General features: G+C 44.9%; 1 protein-coding gene across 1 annotated transcript in view; it reads right to left on the minus strand.

Moving 5' to 3' along the window:
- The window catches only part of MYH9 (myosin heavy chain 9), a 90,574-nt gene that overhangs the window by 46,745 nt on the left and 28,753 nt on the right, over nt 1-15,076 (minus strand). The window contains exon 3 of the mRNA XM_019544829.1: nt 12,861-13,017. Within this exon, the coding sequence (XP_019400374.1) occupies nt 12,861-13,017 (157 nt within the window). The remainder of the gene's footprint in view (nt 1-12,860; nt 13,018-15,076) is intronic.

The raw sequence follows: 15,076 nt of genomic DNA on the forward strand, positions 1-15,076 counted from the left end.
CGTTGCACAGTTTAGAGGGAACACTGTTTAGCAGCATCAGGATATTCCAATTCCCCAACGAAAGGTTAAAAAAAGCTAAAACTTCCACATTACAGCAGAGCGCTTTGTTCTAAGAAATGAGAGGTATCTAAACTTTCTGAAGTTTACCACGGACTTCGGACTTGAGGTCCTTTTACTTGGAAGAGGCTCCAATGCTTAAATGAATGTCAGCACTATAAAACCTGTAACAGATGGCTTAATTCACTATACAATCCCCATCCTGAAGGCAGCCAAACACCAGGTAGATATAGAAGGCTGCTACCCACTATGCCGACCTCCCATAAGAACGGAAACTCCTTGCTATTGGGTTCCTTAGCTATGTTCCTTTGCTGTCTAGCAAGCAGAAACTCAAATCCTGGGTTCAGTTCCAGTTTTGGGGACAGAATATGATCTAGTCATAGATCTCACTGCCTCTGTTCTCCCAGCATCATCCTCTCCCCTTTTGTTCTTCCCCTTCCCATCTCCATGCTCCCCTTCAGTCCTATCCCCACCACAAAAATTCTAACTAAACCTACCCCAATTCCTGCCTCCTGCCCCTGTGACCCCCATGTTCTTCGGCTCTTCTCTCCTACCCCAACAACCTCAGTCCCATGTACTTCCTTGCCCCCCCCAGTGCCTTGTGTTTGACTCCTGGGAAGTTTCCTTTTTTGTAAGTTGTTAGACACCAGCAGGGGGAGCACTGAGCACACAGGAGAGTCCCTTCACTCTGGGTTCCTCAGCCAAGTGCCACAGCAGCTCCAGCAGCTGTTACAGGGGGAAAAAAAGCAAAAAACACCCTAGCAGCCCAAGGCTAGAGCTGGCTTGGTGATATATTACAGACTATATTAGAAAACATTAAAAATTAGGATTTTTTTACATGGCTTCGTAGAGTTGGAAGACAATATAGGATCCCATGCATGGTATCTACATGGATACATAGTAGGTGTAGGTTAGCACAATCTAGGGCATGCACTCCATGTTAGCTTGGGGTAAAAGGGGTGAAGAAGTTGCATAAAGACATGAGAAATAAGACCCTGCAAATGGTAAACATGTCAGTACAGACTTGTAAGGTAATAAAACATTCCTAGACGATGGTTTTTGCAAGAGATGTAGAACTGCTGGGGTGGTGAACGTTCATGGACTTTAACAGTCTTTGAAAGACATGGGAGAGGGGGGGACAGAGGGACAGGAATGTAGATATCCTTTTAACCATCAAATACCATGAAGCACCTCATTGGTTTTGGGTAATGGTGAGATACTCTGTAGTCTCACAGAACATGCTTGTTGCTTGGGTCTCATGCTCCAAGAACTCCAACGATCAGGAGTGAAAATGAAGTAGTGAGGGAAAGAGTGGGGAGGTGAATGGGACCTGGGGCCAGAGCCAGGAACAAGATAGCAGTGGGCAGCTCATCCAGGGGATCAGTGTCCCAGTGCTTAAAAACAGTGGCAGCGGTGTTCGAACTAAAGCTCATCAAATGAGCTTTAGTTCAAGGGCTGCCACCACCATTTTTAAGTGCAGGGATGCTTAACTGGAGAGGAGCCGAGCAGCATGAGGGCAGAGGTGGGCTGCTTGCTGTGGGCTCAGGGCTCTCCACCCTGCTGCCTTTCCCTTGGAAGCCCCAGGACGGCTGTGGGAGGCACAACTTGTCACCCCCACTGCTGGTGGGTGGGCAGGGATGCATGGCTGGCATGGGGCTCCCAAGGGAAAGGCAGCAGAGCCGAAAACCCCAAACCCACAGCGAGCAGTCCACATCCACCCTGTGCACAAACCTGGGGGGCCACATGCCCCCTTCATGCCTCCCCCCGGGGGTGGGGTACACAACAGCGGGAAGCTGCTCCCTCTCCCCACGCCCCTCAGAGCCACCCACAGCTCCATCTTGCTCCTTGCCCTGGGTCCCATTCATCACCCTGGCTGGGAAGCACCCCCCAGTCCCAGCCCCACTCCCTCCCTCACTGTGGGGGCCTCGATCTGCACCCCCATGCCCCTTTCCTTGCCTACACCCCTTCCCTTCCACAGACTTACCTTCAGGGCACTGCTCTCCACACTGCCCAGCTGCATTCCTGGCCACGTACATGCGTGCAGCTGCACACATGCAAGCGGCATCTGGAGGCCACAGCCAGAAGGCATATTATATTTATCAGTGACAATAAATCGGCTACACCAGCCAAAAAAAAGCAGATAGCCAATAATGTTGATTTTCCTTTTATTGGTGCTGATCTGATGTGCAACCAATATCAATGTACCTCTAATAGGAAATATAACTTCCCAATAAATATTTAGTGAGCACATTCAAAAAGATGTTTCTACCCTGCTCCCACAAATACTGATACTTTGAACAAATTAGATTCAGACTCTTCTGGGCTTAGCCTCTGTCATCTAGTCTGACCTCTTGGATTAACAGTCCATTAAATATTACCCAATCACCCTTGTTCTGCATTCAGCAATTTCCAAAAAAGCATCCATTCTTGAAGACATCAAGAGATTGACAATCCACCACTTCCCTTGAGAGTCCGTTTCAGCAGTTAGTCACCTACATTGTTAAAAATGTGTCCAATGTCTGATATTAATGTGTCTGGCTTCAGCTTCCAACCGTTATGTCTCGTTATGCCTTTTGCCACCAAATTAAAGAACACTTTAGTTCCCAGTATCTTCAAGGAAAGAAAATAAATACTTGTTCAATCCTCTTTTTGAAAATGAGAGATCAAGCGCAAGTCTCTGGCTATAAAGATTTTACCCTTGCTTTCAATGTTGCAGGGTCTTTTCTGTACCTTCTTCAGTTTTTGCAGTATCTTTTAAAAATAAATGTTAACACCACCGCTGTACCTGGCTGGGCCCTGGTCTCACCAATGCCTTATCAAGAGGTAAAAATTGTCTCTCTATTCTAGCTTACAACTCTATAAAACAGGGATGTCAAACTCACCTTGTGCCCTGGGCTGGATCAGACCATGCAGCTCCTCGTGGGTCAGACCCAGGCCAGGGTACACAGTGGCAGCAGCAGCTCTGGCAGCTTCAGCTTTGACATGGAGATGTGGCTGCTGCTACAGCACAGGACACAGTAGTGGCACCTCCATCTCTGGCTTGGAGCACGTGGTGGCTCCCACATAGAGTGTTGTCAGGGCCAGCTGGTGAGGACATAGGGCCACAGTGGTGGTGACAGGCAAAGCGGCTGGAATTGTAATCAGCCTTTGCTCACCCTCCCACCATTCACTGCCACATCCACTGGGGTCCAAGGGCCCTCAGTTCTGTGGCAGACCACTCTCCTAGCCATGTACCCCCAACTTCTGGTGGCTTGCCAGCAGCCCCATAGGCTGGATCCAGCCAACAGGCTGTATGCTGTATAGGAGAGATATCAAACAAGGATTTTGTTGGCCATTTGGATGATTTTTCATGGACCAGAAAAAGACGTCTGATACTATCCTCTAGCTCCTATCAAGTGCAGTCCCTGTTACAGAGCATGGAGGCACAAAAGCATCATCTCCACGTTGATTCATATACCAAGGCTGGATCATCAAGGTCATGTACCACAGGTTGGGAAACCATGTGCCACAGATTAAGTGTTTAAGTTGAGTTCCACACAGTTTTCCAGGAATGCGTGTACAGCATAAAGCGAGGGAAACCAGTATAGCTATATTCATTTTTAACATGGGGAAAAAGCAGCATATTTTCCGCACAATTTCATTTTCAGAAGACATCATTTTCTTGAAGCATTACAAAAAAAAATATTCAGGCAAAGCCAATACCTTAATCAAAAATTTTGACTGAAGTTTTCCAAGTCTGGCAAAGTTTTAAGCCACCAGAACAAGTCTTGCAAAAGAAAACATCTAGCAATCTTAATTACAAACCTGTATTGCCTCTGGTCAAAGATAAAAAACTCTTAAACCCATTGAAGACTTACAATTATATTCAATATCTTTAAGAACATCAGCCCTCCCCTTCTGCTTGGGGCAGGCAGGGACTGGACCTTTGAGGCTGTTCAGAAGGCCACACCCATGAAGGTCTCTAGCCCGTCAATGGATCATCTAGGCACGTCAATGGATCATCTAGGCACGTGCCAGACTGGGTACTTTGAGGGTGGATCAGGGCAATAACTAATGAGTAATCTGTGCACAGCCTCAGGAAATGCATTCAGGAGAACAGACACTCGGGTGGTTCTCTGTTAGAGACGGATGTGGTCCCGGAGAATACTGTGCTTCTGAGTAATTATGGCCTTTTCAAACTTTGCCAGTAAGAGACAAGCAGCCAATCTGCTAGCAGAAAAAGTTAGGTTCAAATTTGGGTTCCAGAGGGGCATGTGCAGGAAGCCTATCTGAGATGAGAGGTAACATTAAACAGAAGCCTCCCTATCCTTTGCAACAACACGCTGTCAAAACAGCCACATAGGCCAGATGTCAGCAGAGAGAGCTGATGTCACTTTGCCCGGGGGGACAGTCCTGTCACATTTGGTCAGAGGGGATTTCAGAAGCTGGTAGGAGGGAGAGAGGGAAGGAGGCAGCAACTTAGCAGTGGAACCCAGTCCATATGATCTTTTACAGGCAACTGGCAAAATACAAAGCCTTCCTTTCGCACCTTATTAGTGGGCTCAGCATTTTAGCTGGTGAGCAGGCAGGAAAAACCCTAGACAGGGACATCCAGAACCTTTCAGTGCTATGCTGCCCCCTCCCACTTGCATTCTCCATGGCAGCTGTGTTAGTCACCTCCTCCTTAAGTCAGCAGGAATGTACCTGCAAGCACAGGCAAGTCACAAGGCCGCATGCAGACACTACCATAAAAGGAAACGTTTCCCTTTGGAATCCAGGGGGAAATTCTTTCCCAGCGTTGCAAAGCAGCAGCCCCTGGGATAGCTGGAATTCTTCTAATTGTGTACGGACAGACAACTCAAATAATACATTGAGCAACAGGAAGTCAGAGCCATCAAAGGGCCAAAAAAGAGCCGTTAAAGTACGACAAAAGCAAAAAACTCTTTAGAAGCTGCTCCAGTTTAGGAGTTGCTCTAAATTCCAGGATCTGCTACGTGTTCCATACAATTCTGACTTTTCACAGTCCGTTATGGATGCAAGATTTAGAGGTCAGCTGCCAGAAAAAGAGGTACCCATTTTCAGGTATGCTGGGCAGTTCTCAACTCGGAGCGTGGCTCGGCTCCAACAGTGACAGCATGTACAACCTACTCTTCAAGGCAGGATATGCTGGGTACCACAGCCTCAGTTGCTCATTATTATTAGGACAGTCAGGAAAGAGTAAATGAAAGGAATCTGCATCTGCTTTCTGACCTGAAAGAGAACTACTCTTCTGCATCTTGCCTAAGTAGCTCATTAGTCTAATTATAGGCATGTTTCTGTGTTTCAGACCAGCTGGCAGAGAAAAACTTCAGTCAAAAGTGGATTCAAGCATCCACAGTTGAGAAACAATAGTTTTCAAATTTACCTAACAGGGGATAACTGCTCTTTATTTCCAGCCTATGAAGTGGGGGAAAAAGGCAACGCCCAACCCAGTCTCATCTTGATCCCCAAATATCAGAGCTCATTCTAGATTTATTTCAGAGCCTTAAAGCACTTGGCCTCCCAAAAGCATTGTTAAACCAGCAATTTGGATTAAGAAGGCATCATGTACACAATGCTCATCAATGAAATCTTCTACCGTGAGAGAGGCCAGATGAACTGGAGGGAGTGCTGGACCTGCTTTTGCATGTGCTGGTACCATGGGCAAATGGCTACAACCTCAAACTCAGAGCTTTTGTTTTTAGAGATTTGGGGGGGGGGGGTGGTGAAGAGAGAGGTTGGAACAGAATGTGCAGTTTAAGCTACACATCTCAGTTACAGAACATCCTAAAAGGCCTTTATCACCCACTTCCTCTGCATGAGCGACTCCAGTTTTGAGAGCCTGTTCATCTCCATAAAAGGAGAAGTAATATAGCATTCACACAATGGTGACATCATCTCTCCAGCTAAGAGGAAGTGTAGCTGAAAGGCAAAGGCTTGGCTTGCAATCTCCCTGCCTATAGCTGACTCATTAAGGCAAAAAGCTTAACCATAGCAGTGGTACTGCCCCGCCTCCTAACCACAACGTAAGGTCTGGCAGAAGCAAGACCAGAGAAACTGCTTAGCCCTCTAGGTTTCCGTTACTAAATCGCCTCTGGCACTACTGCTACTGCCTGCAGTCCAATTTAAGCAACTGATTGGCTGACCAAATGAGAGGGTTGAGCTGAAGTGAGAGACCTGGACAGATTTAGTGTTAAAGTGAAGAAAAAAAAAAGTCTCCATCATGCAGCATCTCCTCCATCTCCCACCATTCTCAGCTCCTCTAACCTCAAATTGTCTCATTAAAGCCACTGACCCATGTACAGGGCCAGCTCCTAAAGCGCCCTATACAGTAACCTCATCTATACCCACATTCATTTTCAGTGCTAGGGCTGCCAATGGAATAGCTCTGAGAAGAAACTTGAAGTACCACTGGCATTTAACCTGCAAACCACTGAGGCCAATTATGAGCAGGATTAGACAGTGCTGCGGTCAACATGCCAGCAAGAATGGAAGAGCTGCACCAAAGAGTAACTGAAGCAAAATACTAGTGCAGACAGTCACAAAGCCAAACTTCCCCCAAAATCCAGAAGCAGGATTAACATGAAGGTGGCCTCGGCCAACCTGCAGCAACAGAACCTCTGGAGTAGACAAGGGGAGTTGAAGTAGTGTTGGCATGTCACACAACCTGAAGGTTCGGCTTCTTGTCAGCTGAAGCTCCCAGATTTCTAAGGTAAGGGCTTTAAGCAAAGCACACCTTGTTGAGCCAAACGGTCATTCCACCTTATTTCCCCAATTCATTCCTGGACCAAATCCCACACCCCTTGCTCCAGCATTCCCCATCTGAATCTGGAAGTAACAAAACAGGAAAGCAATCCTGACTGCAATTTTAGGCTACATAAATGCTTATCAAAAAAGTCCCAACAAGGAAGAAAGAAAACCCAGCACTACAACAAGCAGATGGGCTGACAATCAGAACTAGCCAGTTTAAAAAAACTCCAAAACTGCCCATGCACTTCTGCTTTGGCTTTCAGGGGTAGCCACAGGTATGAGGCAAGGGACTTTTTATGCTCCCTGATCAATCAGAAATAATATTTCATAGACACTAAGGGTTCTGAATGCAAAACAGAAAATGTACTGTGTCTATAACAAGCTATGGACTTCACAAGCTACACCACTGTTTCCATTCAACTATGAGTCTCCGTGATCAAGCCCCAAACCTAACAGTGACCCTGACCCCATCCTCAGGTTTACTTTAGATACTTATCCAATGATGTCAGTCATAGTTTTCCTTCAGTTTTACTGGGAAATGAACTGGATCCTTATGGAAGACGCAAGGAGATTTTTTTTTTGATAGTATTTTACTGGACTAGCTGCATGGTTAGGAGAAATCACCCAACCAAAAACATCCTTGTTCTCACATATTTCCTGGACCATGATGGCTACAACGTCACTCCAACACTACTGCAATAATGAGATCCTTATGCCATTTTAAAAATGTCCAGTGCTTCCCCAAGACCCAAAAAGCTCATTCCTCTAGCAATGAAGATGCAGCTGGAAAAAAAGCCAGTTAAAGTTTTGCAGTATTGTCACCAGGAGTTCAGTATCCAAGGATAGGTAAAGCAGAACACCCTTTGTGAAGCAGACAATTCAGTGTATTAGACCAGCTCCAACAAGTCTGACGCAAAAAAAAAAAAAGGCTGGAATGCCGGCTGGTGAGTCCGGTCAAGCTAAACAAAACCAGAAATGCCCTATTTACTCTGAAATTTATGAAGTATGTAAACACGCAAGAGAGATGCAAACTATTTCAGGCTCAACTTCTATATAAAGTCAGCTCAAGTAGACTTTGTCCTATGAAACGTGACAAATTTAGCTGTAGACCATGGAAGAACTTGAATCTCCCCCCTCTGAGGGAAGAGCAGGGTGTTGTGCTGTACTGCATTATCATTTTCCTATTAGATTAGATTCACTCAAATCCACGGAGAGGCAGCCAGAATGTTTTCTTCATTTTGCCCTGCACATGCTGCATTTGGAGGCCAAGAGTGATAGCACTTTATTGCTTCCCTCTCCCCCCCCGCCACACCAGCTTGACACACTTTTCCTACCCACTGAATACTTTTCAGGATAGCCACCATTGTCCTTTAGACAAAACAGCTGCTGAAGGCAAACTATACTAGAAGCAAGACATCCTACAGAACCCATGGAGGTTGTACAAACTACTGTACAAGATCAACATTAGACTCTATATAAGCAATGGTTCGTTTCAGGATCCCTGGAATCAATCCTTCCATTAATGAAACAAGATTATTAAAATCCTAACTCCTGCATGAAGTTACTTGGAATTAGATGTTAAACTCTTATTCTGGCAGGCTCCCAAGTAAACACCAACAGCACACTGGCCGTCTGGCACCACTGGGGACTCATCCAAGGAGGTCAAGGAGCATTTAATAGGCCACAAACTTAAGATTTTTCATCCAACCCACTACCAACAGAAAATGAAATGGGAAATGAATTGTTTCCTTCTTAGTCAGTCAGCGTGCTCAGGCCAGTGGTAGATTGGATGTAAGGTGGACTGGAGAAAGAGAGAGAAAAAAAATAGAGTATACTTCCTAGGAAGAAGCTCTGAAGAAGCCATTTTTCATATACTTGCACCCCTGGTTACCCCATGCTGTCACAATCTTGTGCAGGGATTTCACAATAACTTTTAAGAAATATTCGTGTGGCATCTGACCTTACACAATATTTTACTGATAACAGTCTTGACATGCACTTTGAATAGATGATCAGAATTGTCTGGCTAACCCAAAAAGCTCTCTTGCAACAATTCTAATATACAGGTTTCAAAGATGGATTCCCTGAGACACCGCACACTCACTGGTCTAAAAGTTTAGGGGAAGTAAAGAATTTCTACTCCCACCATGCTTCTAATGCTACAGATACATTAGAAGCAATGATTCATCTGTTTAAAAAGACATCTCTCCATTTGAAGCCACTATGCATCAACTCTCCACTGCTATAAAGCCATTTCTACTGAAAATAGTGAGCTAGGTCCTGGACAACGGAGAACTAGAAAGTTCAAGTACAATGTTACTCTACATCTCAGTATTTTCAAGGTTATTATGCTTGCAAGGTTAAAATTCTGGAGTGTCTCCAAGCTCCGCACAGCAGAGTAAACTTGGGAGTGGGGGAAAGGGGAGGATCTGTATCACTCGAACTATGGACAAATATTTCTATCATGCTTCTAGTTCACTGGACAGCTTTGGATTAAGTTGACCTACACGCAATGATCATATAAGCACTGGTACACCTTGAGTAAAGAGGCATCTACAGCTGTCAGACAGAGGACCAAGCTCTTAAAGCCAGAGTCAACACAGAAGCATGACAAAGGGTTAAATAGTTTCTGGATTAGCTGCTTTTATTCCAACTCCAGTCCCCCTTCCCAACCCCACCCTAACCCTGGACAGGCTGCTTATTAGGATACTATAAACTCAGTGAAACCAAACAAAATCTGGAATCCAAACCAATTAACGTGCAAGGCTTTTCCGCTCTGTCAGCTCACGAGATAACTGCACCCCATGCTGACAGAGGTTAGAGTCGCCAGCTTGCCATCCTCCTTTAAAGCCACTCATACCACAGAGGATTCCCTGCATGTTAGGCTACAAAAAGAGTCTGGCGGATGAGGATTAATCCTAAACGCCTTCAATTTTTGCAAAGCATAAGGCCCTTTCATCTGTTCTCAGTGCAGATTCTTCCCATACCACCAACTGCTGCACCAAGCCTCCCCCATAGGCTAAGCAAAATGGAGAAAGCAGAAGAGGAATGTTGCTTTCCCTTGCCCTGGAGGATGGCTGGCTGTGGCCTGACACATTACAACAGCTTTCCATCCTCCTGCTCCCAGAAGTGCAGCCATAAAGCTACCCCAACGCTTTAGGGTTCCTGCCATTTGGTATGGTGAATTAGATACCTGCTTTAAAGCAACTCTGCCACTTTGTAAAAGACAAAGCCCACACTGAGATCCCCCTGCAAAACCTTCTCAAACAGTGTGATCACAGCAGCCTAACCAAACTGCCAACTGGGAATGATCTCATAGTCCAGCAAGTGCTCAAATGAAACTGGACAACTAGCCGTTTCAGCCTGAGCAAAGGAACCTGTGGCAAATCAACCAGACAGGCAAGGCTGCTATTCACTGTATAGTTCAGTTCTCATCAGCCCATGAAATAAATGAGCAGTCTTAACCAGAGAACCACAACATGTGTGGGAGGGCAAACACACTTCAGTGCAAAAGGAAACAACCACCATCCTCCCTCTCCCCCCAAATGCAGGGGCGTGCAATTATTTTGGGTGGAGAGCCGCTTACTGAGTTTTGGCAAGCCATCAAGGGCTGCATGACAGGCAGCCAGGGGTAGATAAGTATTAATTTTCTAAATTTTTTAGGGGCCCCACAGGCTGGATAGAATGGCCTGGTAGGCTGCATCTGGCCCGCAAGCAGCATTTTGCCCAGCCCTGCACTACACAGTACTTGTAGGGCAATTAACAGAAATAGATTGCACACGTGCCACATTACTTACAACTGCAGGAAAGACATACACAATGCAACCACTGATGAAAAAGAACCCACAACATTTTGGAAGCAGTTTCTGCAGAGCTGCAGGTGGTAACCTGAAGAGTCACTTGTGGCTCAGAAACCATGCTCAGAGCATGTCAGGTGTAGGTGATGTTTTATGAGAGCAGGGTAAAGGTTAAGAACAGTTTGAAGGGGGATAGGATTCTAGTCAATCCTCTTTATTCTTCCACCTGCTACTTCTTCCCATACTGCAGGGAATAAAATACAGAGAGTTCAAAAGAAAGTAAGTGCTGGGAAAACAGAGGCTGGACTTCCATCCTTCAGTTTTGTGAAGAGGAAAAAAAATGGAACTGGGATTTCTGGGTTCTGTAACACTGTACATGATTAAAAAAAAAAAAGACTGTAGAAAGCTGAAGGAGATGGATCAGTGATCAGTTAAGTGGTTCTGAACTACCTCAACACACAAGGGAAGTTCACCATTCACTCTTAAGGCATTTAAAACTACCAACATCCTGCTAGTGTCCTCAGCACCAGGTAGTACATCTGGCAATGACGCCATACAGGATGCTTCCTGGAGATACTTCAAGTGGCTTGAGTGGTAGTCCTAAACAAAAGGAAGCCTCTTGTTTTCCAGAAATCCCGTGAGAATAGCAGAGGAATTGCCTAAGCTGCTGCACAGAAGATATGTTTCTTCCAACAAACCAGCGACTCTACTAGGAAGAAGTTGGTGACAGTGGTTTGTTTAAAGAAAAATACACATTCCTGCTCTGGCTGACAAGGGGCAGACGGGAAAGAAGGAAGCAATAGAGGAAGTGAATTGGAGATAAGACGTTTATGAGCAGCTGTACTGCTGTGTATTGTGCAGAAGGTACATCTGCCCTGGTCACTTGAGCAGACACCGAGATTCCTTTGTTTAAAGAGGAAAGGAGGTTCCACAGAGGGCAAGTTCCCAGGGAGTTGCTCAGAATGAAGCAAAGTATCTTCACAGAGCAACACGCAGGAAACCTCTCAGGTAATTCTCAGTAGGAAAGTATGCCTTTAAACAAGTTACCTCTCTACTCCTGCAAGTCTGCCATCCTGCCTACATCCCTCTGGGACCTGGCCAAATCTCCGGAAAGCAATTTTCCACTTCACCTTCCTTTATCCACCACATTAAGTATCCTGCAGAGCTATATCCTAAGCAGCCTTCATCAGCATTCCTCTTCCTGCCTACGGGAACTGCTCAGGCTCACTGATCTAGGCCCCAGGGAAGCAGCGATCTTTCTGTTCCCTTGCAATCCCTACTGTAGCACAATATACTAAGAAGTTTGAATGGTTCAGGAGTTAAGGGAGACTGGGAGGTCATCGGCCAATGTCATCTCACTGATTGGAAACTGAATTTCCTCTGGTCATTCTTCAAAAGAGGGTGTGGAAAGCAGGTGAAGTTACCAAGACTGTGGTTTGTTTGTTTTTTAAATGTTAAATGTTGAACTATTTCCATGAAGATGGAAGTGTCTCAGCTTCAATCCTCCACCTAGTTGTGCTCCAGTTTATTACTATTTCAGACAGTCATACTCAGTCTCCCTTAGGACTGCTACAAAGAGTGCCTAGTTCTGCACACATATCCTACATACCAAAACAGGAAAAAGTACAGAATTCACTCCTATACACACATGCATTTTACAGGTGTCCCAACCAAAGGCTTCCATTCTTTAAACAGATGACTGCAGGGCTCCATACAAGGGGGCCAAAATAACACCAAGGTATGCATTAACTGAAGAGCTGTACTTCCTTTTGCTTTAGCGCCAAAAAATCATATACAGTTCTTTATGCCTGATACACATATGCAGCAAACTAGCCAAAAAAAAAAAAAAAGATAGAGTTTGACTTTTTAATCTATGAAAACACGATATATATAATAGGCTGCATTAACTAGCAAATCAATCATTTTTAACCCTCAGCGAGGGAAAAACTGCTCAACGGTTCTCAATAAAACCTCAGGTTATAATAACCTGTGTCAGAGGGTTAAAGTCTATTATGGCTGGTCACAAAAAAAACAAGGCTCGTTCTTCTGACTGGATTTCAATGACTTACTATTAATGGTTTCCCCCCACCCCAATCTCTCCTGACCCTACATACTTCCCCTTCCAAGGGGTGATGATCAGGAAGTTGCATTGGGATAGTGATTCCTTCTCACAAAACTGAAAGAATTTTGATTTTTTTGTGTGGAGCACCTTTGAACATCACAGACTTCACAACCCTTGCCCCAGCAGCCAGCACTCACCTTGCATCATACTCCTGTAGGCAGTGTCTGTGATAGCATAGATATGAGGAGGCATCTCGTGCCGCTTTTTGCCTTTGTACATATCCACAATCTCTTCTGAGTATATGGGCAGGTTCTTGTAGGGATTTATAACCACACAAAACAGGCCTGAGTAGGTCTGCAAGAGAGACACATCAGAACAACAAATTAGTCTTCTAGAGATATGAGGTTTCACGTCTGAAGCTAGTCAGACTTCAAGGTGCTGTTTTGGGACAGCAAGAGATGGAGAAAAAGAACCCCCAAACAACAACAACAACAACAAAAAAAGCACAAGCCAAATACTTGAACAGTTTGGCAATAATGGCCAAAAGCAAATTTGCCAAGATGGTGCAAGACCTCTCTCCAAGACACCTTGCTAAGTATTCAGTGGTATCTACGCAACTAATTTATTACTAACTTATTCCATAGGCCCTGCAGTTAGCCAGAGAAATCCAATTCCCCTGCATTCACAGAGATCTGTAGTTTACACAAAGTCTACATTTCACTGCAGAAAACAGATGCCCACCTCCCAGAAGCTTGGCAGCATCTGTTTTACTGTGCGATAGCTCATGTAAAGCCTAGTTACTATAAATTTGTCCAGAGTATAATTGAGACGCCGGTGAGAAGTTACACAAGGGAACAAGTGGATATTTCCATTTCCAGAAATACAATGAGCTAAAGCAGCAATGTGGTACATGAAAAGCACTGAGGAGGTCTGCATTTCTTCTTAACCTCCTGCAAGCCACTTCATCCATGCACAAGGTCCAGCTGCCCAAATGAATCAGTTCTTAAGTGGAACCATTTCTGCTAAGTGAAAAGAGTGCGTCGTACCACCAGAAACCCATGTCCCGTAGACATGCCCCTGTGGCTTTAAGATATTCTAAAGTTGCTTATTCCCTGTGGTGTTACCTGTAGGAGAGTCACCAATACTTATTTGCAGTCAGCTATTTTCCTCCTCTGTTTAATTTTGCTTTAAGTTGACATACTGTACTCTTCAGATGGGGAACAGAAGGTGGGTCTCTCCTGAATCTACAGAAGAGACATCTCTTAAGCCAGGCATGCATGCCACAAATGGCACAGGCAGCCTATGTGGCATATGGCAAATTGGGGAGGGGACAGGCAGCATAGCAGCAGGTGGGACAGGAAGCAGAAAACAGAGCAGCAGGCTAGACATGTGAAGTGGATCGGAGTGGCGCTCAGGGAGGATACCAGGTAAATTTGTGGCATGCCTGCCAAAAAGGCTGGTACCCACTGTACTAAGTCATCATTTAGTTGCTTCTCTCTTCTTATCCTTTCACTCAGGACAAGACCCTGAGCCAGAGTCAGCTGAAGTCTGCTTGTATAAAGCAAACTGAGTTGCTAGTGTACTTCATTTCACATGCAGAAAAAATGCCTGGCTGGAAAGGTATTCAAAGCTAAGAAGTCACAAATCCAACTCAGATTTGAACTGATCATATATAAGAGCTTTAGATTCCATGTGGGGGGGTTTATGTCCCATCCCCCCACCCCATCCCCGATTTCTCCACCCTCAAGGATCATGACATGCTTTCCCTATTTTTTTTGCCTCATGTAAAAGAATCATCAATCCACAACCATGGTGCCAAACTCAAAACTTGTGAATTTGGCTTCCTTGGCTTTTTAACTCTGCAGACTTCTACAACATTGACAGTTGTCAAGATGCTTTTGCTGCAAACATGAGACAGGAGGCAAAGGAAATATGTTCCACTGTTGCCAGTATCCAGGTCTCAAGAGACGTCTTTAATTTGGAAAGGGGATTTTTGAGTCACAAGGAAAACTATTTTTGGAAGTTCTAAAAATCCAAGCTTTACTCCCAGGGCTCATAGCTACCCATAACCCCTGTTAAGGTGACAGCCCACATAAAGAGTTTCTTGTAGAAAGAGGGCTGTTTTACTCCAGATGTTTCAAACATCTGCCAGTAAAATCTGCAGTCTGCTGTACTACTCAAGTGGAGTACATCTGGCACTTTACACTGTCACCTCTTCCCTGAGCTGCTCAAGGAAAAATGTTTTGTAGTACTAAAGAGTTTTCCCTCCTAAGCACAGGTTGCATCTTAACACATCTTAACTTCTTTGGCCAAATAAAAGACAAAACCCCTGGTGATGAGAATGGTGGAAACAGTATTGTCCCATTATTTATAGTCCTACCTCCAGTTCTTTGAGCATTGCTTTCCCTTTGAA

Source organism: Crocodylus porosus, unplaced genomic scaffold (genome assembly GCF_001723895.1).
Source record: "Crocodylus porosus isolate Cpor-Errol unplaced genomic scaffold, CroPor_comp1, whole genome shotgun sequence".
In the NCBI taxonomy this organism is placed as follows: domain Eukaryota; kingdom Metazoa; phylum Chordata; order Crocodylia; family Crocodylidae; genus Crocodylus; species Crocodylus porosus.